The sequence below is a fragment of the Aquila chrysaetos genome, chromosome 26 (assembly GCF_900496995.4).
Source record: "Aquila chrysaetos chrysaetos chromosome 26, bAquChr1.4, whole genome shotgun sequence".
NCBI lineage: Eukaryota > Metazoa > Chordata > Aves > Accipitriformes > Accipitridae > Aquila > Aquila chrysaetos.
The window spans coordinates 1,228,853-1,237,998 of record NC_044029.1 but is presented as its reverse complement, the minus strand read 5'-3'; the positions used below and the strand labels follow the sequence as shown (position 1 = coordinate 1,237,998).

General features: G+C 49.4%; 1 protein-coding gene across 2 annotated transcripts; it reads left to right on the top strand.

Moving 5' to 3' along the window:
* Positions 1-2,453: 2,453 nt before the first annotated feature.
* LOC115336258 (matrix Gla protein) lies at positions 2,454-8,386 on the top strand. Of its 2 annotated transcripts, XM_030002948.2 has the most exons (6): positions 2,524-2,568; positions 4,300-4,383; positions 5,254-5,404; positions 6,202-6,237; positions 7,406-7,481; positions 8,011-8,386. In XM_030002948.2, the coding sequence occupies exons 3-6, from the start codon at positions 5,344-5,346 to the stop codon at positions 8,147-8,149; spliced, it is 312 nt and encodes a 103-aa protein (XP_029858808.1). In that variant the 5' UTR covers positions 2,524-2,568; positions 4,300-4,383; positions 5,254-5,343; the 3' UTR covers positions 8,150-8,386. The 2 variants fall into 2 exon arrangements, with proteins under 2 accessions (XP_029858807.1, XP_029858808.1); XM_030002947.1 differs by lacking the exon at positions 4,300-4,383 and having other exon boundaries at positions 2,454-2,568.
* The last annotated feature ends 760 nt before the right edge of the window (positions 8,387-9,146 follow it).

Genomic DNA, 9,146 nt, shown 5'->3' with positions numbered 1-9,146 from the left:
GGAAACCCTGCTCTGTCGCAGAGCTGATAGTGTTTATTCCCTTGCTGTAGTGCTCAGAGACTCTGCTGAAGCCTTCCTGGCATGAGTTGGGCACTCGGTGAGGGATACATGGATATGGATTATGGCCCTAAAGACACAGAGGCTGGAAATGGGACTTCTCCTAAACAGGAGAGCTGTGGGCTCTGAAACAGGCCCTGGAAGAGTACTGGAAACAAAATCTAATTGCTAGTCCATTGTCCTGCTGGAAAAGCCTTGTGGACAGCACAGGGAAGGAGAGACTTGGTGAATCCCACAGGCTATGGTGAAAAGGTCTGTCATTTTGGGGGTAACTGCAGATCGCCTTGCCTTGTTAGTCCTCATCTACACCACTTCCTACAGGAATTCTTCTTCCATGAACATGGGTGACCTGGGCCATACAGAGGACTCTTGCTGAGATCTCACGGATATCTTATCCAGTGGCACTAACAGGTGCCCATCTCTGCCGGCACATTCTCAGTAGACATCTCAGAATCAGTATTCTGTGGTGACCTTTATGATTATTGGTCCATAGTTGTTCCTTTTGTTCCCCATTTACTTCCAGTTTATGAACTCTTAATTTACAGCAGGATTCTTACTGCTAATCCTCATGGAAGTCCTTGCCTTTGCACTATTGCATATTACCCTGTTTCCGTTACTCCAACTTTCAAGGTCATCCTCTTCCTCCCATATGAGCTCTCAGGCCTCCTTTCCACTGATGTTGCTTTCTTGCTTTGTGTTATCGACAAACTTCCTCAACAAGTATTCCCTTTTTAAGCAGTCATTAATGGAAGTATTCAGTAAAACTAGTCCCAAGGGAAATTCAATTAGTAATTTCTCAACATTTCTCCTTTCCATTGCTCAAGCTTCCACCCCATTTTTCTGGATCCTTACCATCTCACAGTTATGGCTTTAATGCCCATTTTCTCCAACCAAACTGAAAACTTGCCAGGTGGCACTGGGGCCAAAGCTTTTCCAATATCTAGGTAGATGAGGGTGACTAGATCTGGGTCCTGATTTCTTTCAGGGTTCAGCATGTCACAGGGCTCAATATTCAGCTGTCCCTGAAGGGTGGTAGAAAAGGGCAAGAAATGTCCTTCTGTTTGCCCTGCTTTTCAAAGGCGGCTCACGACTATGCGCCCTATACCTTGAGGACAGCTCAAGGTTGCTATTCTCAGGCTCTCAGGGCCAAGAGCTCCTTGTACAAGGACACAAGTAACATGGTACCTTGTTGTCACAGGTAGGTCTGAACTTTCCCCAAATTTGTTGAGCACTGTAGGAGCTAAAGATCCCACCCTTGGACAGGAGCCCCTTACTCTTCTTTGGGAACCAGTCAAAAGTACATAGGCCAAAAATGCTGTAAGGTGGCAAGGTGTCCTATAAAAGTGCAGCAAATCCCACCTCTGCCCCAGTCGTTTGGTGGTTCTTTAACTCCACGGTTATGCTGTTATTTTCATTTTGCAACCAAGGCTGTAAGTCAGGCCACACTTGATTTTTTTCTGGACCAGACAAGCCATACTCACCAGCTCTTTTGTTAGTGAATAGATGTGATGGGTTTTCTTTCTTAACCTCCTGAGCCACTGATTCTGCAGCTGCTCATCCTCTCCATCTCACCTCTGCTGAGCTTAGTCCCTCAGGCTGTGCCTACCCTTACTTAAGGACTGGACCTGCCAGCACCCACGCTGAGCATGCAACAGGCGTGGATCTCTGCTGAGCGAGGAAGTGCTGCTGTGGGTTGCTGCTCACACGGGTTCAGCATCCCAGCGTGGTGCACGTGTGCTCTTGGCTCGGATGCAGGCAGGGCCAGAAGCCCAGTAGCCCAGTCCAGCAAGCACACGTCTCTGGGTTGTCTGATGTGTTGTCCAGCACTGTTGTGGGTCTGGTGTGAGCAGTGAGGGGGCATCTCCGGAGCCTGGGTTTGTGTAAACCAGCTCTTTGCCTCATAGGGTTTGTCGCTTTTGGAGGTTTCAGAACTGCCTCCAAAAGCAGACACCTTTGTTATGTGAGTTTTCAGTCTGACATTAGCCTGCCATTAAGCAGGGGGATCAGAGAGTTGCAAAAGCAGCATGAAAGGAGATGGGAGAAGGTGCCTGTCCTCCTCCTCCCCATGGCAGAACAGGTGCCCTGGCCAGCAGCACGGCTCTAGTTAGAGCAGGGCCAGGGAAGGAGGGGGTGGAAGAGGGGGGGTCGTGCTGCAAGGAGGGAGACTGGAGCTTGTCCTCAGACCTCTGCCCACTCACTGCTCCTGGGCACAGAAAAGCAGCCTGGCTGTGGCTGTGCCCCCACCAGCCCCTGGTGTCCGCTCTGGCTCCCTCCTGTCCCTCTTGGCTCAGTTCCTTGAGGCTGTTCGTTTCCTGGCTGTGGGCAGAAGGTGTTTTTGACGGAGAAGGTGGTGGCCTGGGGGTGGATCGAGGGTGGGAGACAGAAGATGGGAGGAGTCACTGATCAATGCTAATAAATAAAAGGCCCATCTTCTTCAGCCCTGGGTCCAGGACACTGTGAGAGCTGCCCCCTCAGACAAGAGCTGCAGGCTGACGGGGAAGCAACGTCTTAGTGAGTATGCAGGGACTACCTTGCTTTTCCTGGACAGCTGCTCATTATTAATGCCTTGCTGGTGCTTCACAGCTGCAAAGTGTTAGGAGTGGTTGCTACGCATGCATAACATTGTGATTCTCCTCTCCAGCAGGAGACAGGTCAGAGGACTGCTTTTCTGATCTCCCCTTTGTTTGGGGAACTGCAGAGATTTCCCTGGCATTTGCAGGCAATTCATCTTAGCTCCTCTTTCTGTATTTCTAACTAGTGGATGCTGCTAGAAATCAGGGGTATTGGGTTCACTGTGCTGTGTGGTGTGTTACCTCTGGGGCAGCCCACTGATGCTGGGGAGGGGAGAGGTGTGCTGGAGAAGTATGGAGTGCAGGGGGAGTAGAAAGGAGATGTACTTTTGCAAGGAGAAGTGTTCCCCGAAGGAGTTTTGTTGGTATAGGGCTGTGCAGCTGGCATGTTCATTCATCCCTTGGAAAATGCATTGCCTCTGTGGTGAAAAATGAAACACTTGGGTTAAAGTGGTGTTTGTGGCTCTTCTCCTGTGGTTGGTGGCAAGGGATGCTCCAGGCATTCTGGGATGAGAGCCCTCTGAAATGGGAGCAGAGTCTTCCAGGGAGCAGAGTGCTCTGCACTGAGTGAAGACAGATAAATAAAGAGGGTTTGGCTGGAAAGTGTGTTGGAGTTTCCCACTGCACAGCCTCACCTTCATTCCAAAGTACTCCCAGCATCTTCCTCTCTGTGCCCCAGTGCTTTCCTGCTGTGCTTTCTCCTCCAGCCTCTCCCTCAAGCTTCCCTTTCTTGGCAGCTCCCATGGGCTCCCAGAGTGTACATGACATTCAGGAAACCTATAAAATCCACATTCAACACTAACTCCAAAACCGTGGGCTTGAAGGAATGCAAACAATGCCAGAGCAGAGAAATCCTTTAAAGAGACCAGAGTGGCAGGCCACGGAGGGAAAGCAGAAAAGTCTCAGTTCTCCTCTGACCTTGGGTCTATAGCATACTTCTGGCTTTTGCCCTAGCACAACCTAGTTTTCCTCCTCATCTCAGGCTGAGTGCTGAACAGGCAGGAGGTGGATGGTCTGGGGGGCATTGATGGTGCAGGACTCGGCTGCTCTCTGCATGGGGTGGGATAATGGGGAAGAAAAGCAATTCTTTTTCTTTGGTCTGAAGTTGAAGGCCCTGTTCAGTTTCTCTCCCAGAGACCACAAGTTTCAGGCAAGGCCCATGAATTTTGCATTGGAAGGGTAAGTTGTAAAGCCCAGAGTAATCTTGTTCCACTGAAGTTTTACTCCCCACTGGGGAAGTGTTAGGCTCTGGCTAGCTGTCCCTGTAGTTCTTGGCTGTGTCACCTGCAGCATGGTTCCCCAGTCCAGCCTCTGCAGGTGACAGGAGTGACACCACCACAGTGGCTTTGGGGGAATGGTCTGCACCCAGAGTGCACTCAGACAGCACCCTGTGAGTGAGAAATCCTGACACCTGCATGTACATATGGACAAAACAGGCGGTCACCACAGCTTGGATCAGACATAACAGTGGTTGCTGCTCCCTAGGCTCATCCCCAGGCAGTGTGCATGGTCCCAGCCCCAGCACTGCCATGGGGGATGGCTGGTAGGCAATGGGTACCCACCTTCCCTCCCGTCTTGCCTCTCGCAAACTACTCCCCTTTGCTTTTCACTGAGCAGGGATGGCCATCTCTGTAACTCCTTTCTTCTTTTACTCCCTCCTACTGTACCGCAGAGCTGAAGAGGGGAACACCCCATCTTTTATCCATCGCTGCTGTCCATGACATCGTTCCCAGGCAAGCCCTTTGGGTGCTAGAAGGTGAGGTAATGCTCCCAGAGACTGCTGGCCTGGGAGATTCATCCCACCTGAAAAGCCTTCTGTTAACACCTGACTTTGGTGCAAGGACTGCTAGTGCTAGACCAGAGAGGCAGCAGTCCTGGGAGATATGGTTACCTCTGCCTTCCCCAAGATGTTGTCCCTTGGGCTGGAAGAGGAATGTAGGGGTAGAACCACACTGAGGACCTGCAGAGATAGAGTTCTGGGTGCTGCTGTAATCTCAATGCAAAAATCATGGTCCCTCCAGCAGAAGGGATTCTTCTAGGTTGCTGCTTGTCACTCCTGGAGTGGTAAAATAGGAGAGGGGAAGGGACAGTAGGGTTGGATTCCTCCTCTGATGACTGGCAGGCTGGGACTGAAGCGGGGGCCAGCTGGAGGGAGCGGGGTCGAGTGGGGAGGGAGTGTTTGAAGCCTCATTCTCCATATGTCTGTCGGCAAAGTTGACAGAACAGTCTGGGCTGGGTGTATCCAGACAGAGGATGGTGAGGGCAAAGAGGGCAGATCAGAGGAAAAATTAGAAAGGCAAACATTTACATTTGGGATCAGCATGCACGTCTCCGTCTGGGCCCCCGGCAGCCCCTGAAATTCCTTCCACTTGCGCAGGCCAGCTTTTCTGAGCATGGAGTGCTAGCGACATGCTTGCCTGTGAATTATGGCCCCCAGCCCTGAATTGGGAGAGGAAAGGGGCATGCCCCCTCTTTCCCGAAACCTGATTCAATCTGCTAATAGAGGATGTTTTGTAATGGCTCCGTAAAAAGTGTGTACCAGCCAGCCGTTGCCTTCCCCAGGCTCTTTCATGGGCCCCCTCCTGGCTCTGTTTTCATAATAAACATTCCACTGCTGATTTTGCAGGCGGCCCAGGATCTCCAGCTGCCCTCAGTAGGAAGAGAGCGAGACACAGCAAGAGAGACAGAGTGAGAGATTCCTCCCTGCACTGGCACAATGCGCACTCTCATCATCCTTATGGTCCTGGCTGTCTTCGTGATGGCTGCTACTTGCTATGGTAGGTGACCTTTTTTACTTGGTAGAGAGATACCTCCAAACCTGCAGACATTTTTGGGTCTGTTCAGATGTTTTTTATTCAGCTTTGTGGCTTTGTGTCTTCTTTCCCCTTAACTTGATCTCTTGCCTGCTTTTGCCCTTGCATCAGACCCTCCTAGTCCTGCTCTAGAGCTGGCAGCTTCAGTCATTGTGATTTGTGGTCCAGGATGCTTCAGCCCCTTCCTCTCTGTTCCAGCTCACCTCTCAGGCTGCTCCTCTTTCTGGACTGTTGTCTGGACTACAATAAGAGTTCTTATTACAAAAGGAGAAAGAGAAATCTCCCCATTAACAAGTAAGAGTTAGGAATATCAGCTCCCTTTTCTTGTTAGGCACACAGTTCCATACTGTGGGAATTAAGATGCTATATGAAACAGCAAGAGTCAAACACATCTCACTGTGCTAATCCATTCCCTAAGCACACATGCAGGCTTTGAAGGTACGAGGTATCATATCCACTGTAGTGTCAGGAACATGAAGGTGAGGAATTGTGCTTGAGAATCAGACACTGGAAGACCAAGCACAAGCCTTGAAGTCCTGGCTAAGATACCAGGTTGCTTCATTCTAAACTCTTGAACACCCTGAACTCCTCATATAAATGCTAGGTCATGCCACTGATCCCTTTCTCTTCCTTTTAAACAGGTGCCTTAAAACCTGGCTTCTCTGCTTTCTGTGTGCATTTTCTATTGATCTGTGGTGTGTGAAAGTCTGTGAATCCCATCAATACAGTGTCTTACCACGTTTTACTCTTTCTTTCCCCAGAGTCCCATGAGAGCATCGAATCCCATGAGTATCTCAGTAAGAGACTGCTTTACTATTTTCTTGAATTTGAAGTGTGCTACAGACATCTCCAAGACCATTTCCTTGTACTTGACTGTGGAGAGTAAATAGGCAGAACCACTCAGACCAGGGAAATTTAATTTAGTGGGTGATGGAGTTGCAGGATGAATAGGAAGAGAGTTAAAAAAAAAAAACTTCACATGTTCGGGCACAAGTGCATACCAATTTGTTTTGCAAAGAGTATAATGGGAACTGGAAAACAAAGAATCATGAACTTAGATCCCTGCTGCATTCACCTAAAACAGGTCAAGTGGCACTAAAAAAGACATTGCTCAAAAAGCTCTGTGAGCACAGAAAGAGTTACTGCAGAAGCCAGTGACATGATTTGTACTTCCCCAAGGACAGGGAGAGCCTTACTTGGAAGAAGCAGGTGGGATGTGTGGGCAGGAGGGATCCTTGGTCTGGAAGAGAGAGTTAGTGTCACAGGAGAAGCAGGAAAGGGTGGAGGGTCTCACCACGGAAGCAATAACCTGGAGAGGTTAGAGAACAGATGGTTTGAAACTAAAAAGAAATTAGACCATAGGGAGAGGGACTTCACAAGCAGCTAGTCAGAAGCACAAAGGCACATGTGCGAGCCAATGCCAAAGACATCCACAGACTCCTGAACTCTGCAATAGGACTGTGATGTTTCTCAAAAAGGACAGAAGGGACCTTCAGGCACCTCAGTCCAAAACTGCCACACAGACTGCTCAGTGACTGCCTAACCTTGGAGACAGATAGACTTATTGAGGCCCTCCCTGGTTTTACCTATAATTTCAGTATTCTGCTAATTCTGCTGAGCATGCCCAGACCTCCCGTGGCCTGCGCAGCTTGGCATCTATCTCTTGGCCAAGCTCCACTCATGCAGAGGGGCTGCGGCAGCAAAATCACGGTAGCTTTACCCCGGGTGGTTTGAGTAACAGCAAAGCTAGAGCAGCATGTACACTTTGTACAGGCTGTGCAAGCCTGAGGGAGAGCCTGTGCATGAACCAGCGGGGTGGACAGCAGGGAATGTTAAAAGGTCCTGGTTTTCACTGTGTGTGGGAGGGCAGACGAGGAGGCTGTTATAAATGCGGAAGCTAGCTTTTGTTGAAACTTGGCCTTGAAAAAGTGTCTATCTACTCTGAACAACCCCTTGCCTTCTCAGATCCCTTCATCAACAGGCGCAGAGCTAATGACTTCATGCAACCTGATGCAAGGCTAAGAGCCATCTTTCAGGAGAGGTATGTTGTGGCCTCAGGACGCCGAGGGTGGGAGTGGGAGAGGTCCCTCCTTGCCACGCACAGGCTGGTACCAGGGGTGGCAGCCATGGTGACTTCTGAGAAGTCTCGGTCCCTCTCTCAATGTGAGGTGCCCGTGAAGTCCCCAACCCTGTGAGAAGCCAGAACTTGGACAGCACAGAGCGAGTCCTTGCGTTTGAGGACATGTCACGTGCTGGGAGGGCTCTGCTTAATTTTTCTGAAGGAAATGCCAACAGAAGGAGAGGGCATCAGTGTGGGATGGCCAGAAAGGAAGCTCAGTTTGAGATCTTGTTCTAGTCCTCAGACCTGAGGAGGCAAAATGTTCCTGCTGTAGTCACATTGCTCCCCTGGGTGCGGTGAACACAGAAGTTGGTGTGCCAAGATCTTGTAGCTGGATGACAGAATCTGGTGATGGACCCTTAATCCTGGTGGGGGGTTGTGGGGCAGGAAGGGGCCATAGACAGATATTTAAGATGACAGCACTTACCCATCATCTCTCCTACTTTTGCAGGATCAGGGAGCGTCATAAGGCGGCCCGGGAACATCAGAGGGAGAACTGCGAGGACTACTACCCCTGCAAACTGTACAATTTGCAACATGGCTATGCTGCTGCTTATAGGCACGATATGGGGAGGAGGAGGACTAAGTAAAGCATGACCTGTCCCTGCCCTGGGGGCTGGAGCCCAGGGTATCCTCCCAAAAAATGCAATGGCTCTGAAACATATTCAGTTGCTTATGTCCTTGTATGTTATCCTGCCTGCTGCTTCTCTCCCATATAGCCATGGATTCCTACAGTGTGTTAATTAGCGCTGAGCTGATATAGTAGAGATAAGAGAGAGTTCAGGATGTGGGTGTTTACTACACAATAAATTGCTGGTTTGATACTATCTTCTCATCAGTTACAGTATTTTGTGTGTGTGCAATTTTCCACGAAGAAGCTGAGTTTATCATAGAATCTGATGCGGATTATGGAAAAAAGTCACTACCTTGCAATCACACGAGTTTGAAAGGATCTACAGTGTTTTTGTTGTAGGCTGTACAAGTGGCTTCTTTTAGAGGTCACTGGCAAATTTCAGTTCCCAGTGTTAAGACATCTTAAAATGGTGTGGTGTTCAGAAGGCAGGGTGAGATGCACTTTTTGAAAATTAAATCTATAATCTTTCCTCAGCTGGGGAAACAAAATTCAGAAGGTGCTGTTTTAATCTTAAAAACAAAGTTAGGGGAAGAGTTAGTGACAGAAAAAGCCTGTAAATTGCATCTTGTGTATCCAGCTACCCTCAGGCCTTGATGCAGGGTGCTCCTGTAGAAAGGAGTGTGTGGTATAGACTTTACACACATTTCCTTTTGGAATCCCCTTTCATGCCCTTACTTCCACCTGGAATGATTCTGGTTAGTGCTAGAAAGCTGCAGAAACCAAAGGTGAAGAGGGGCTCGAAGTGGTACATAAACAAATCAAAGAAACCCAGTGTTTGGGGTCAAGCCCAACTTTGTTCACCTAGAACAATTTCGGTTTACTGTTCATAACTCATTTGAAACCAAGATGTGGCCTGACCCCGTGCACAGGTTGCTGAGCATTGTCACCAGCCCCAGGGCACCTCGCAGAGCCTGTCCCCAGGTCAAGAGGCAGCAGAGAATTCAGTGCTGCTC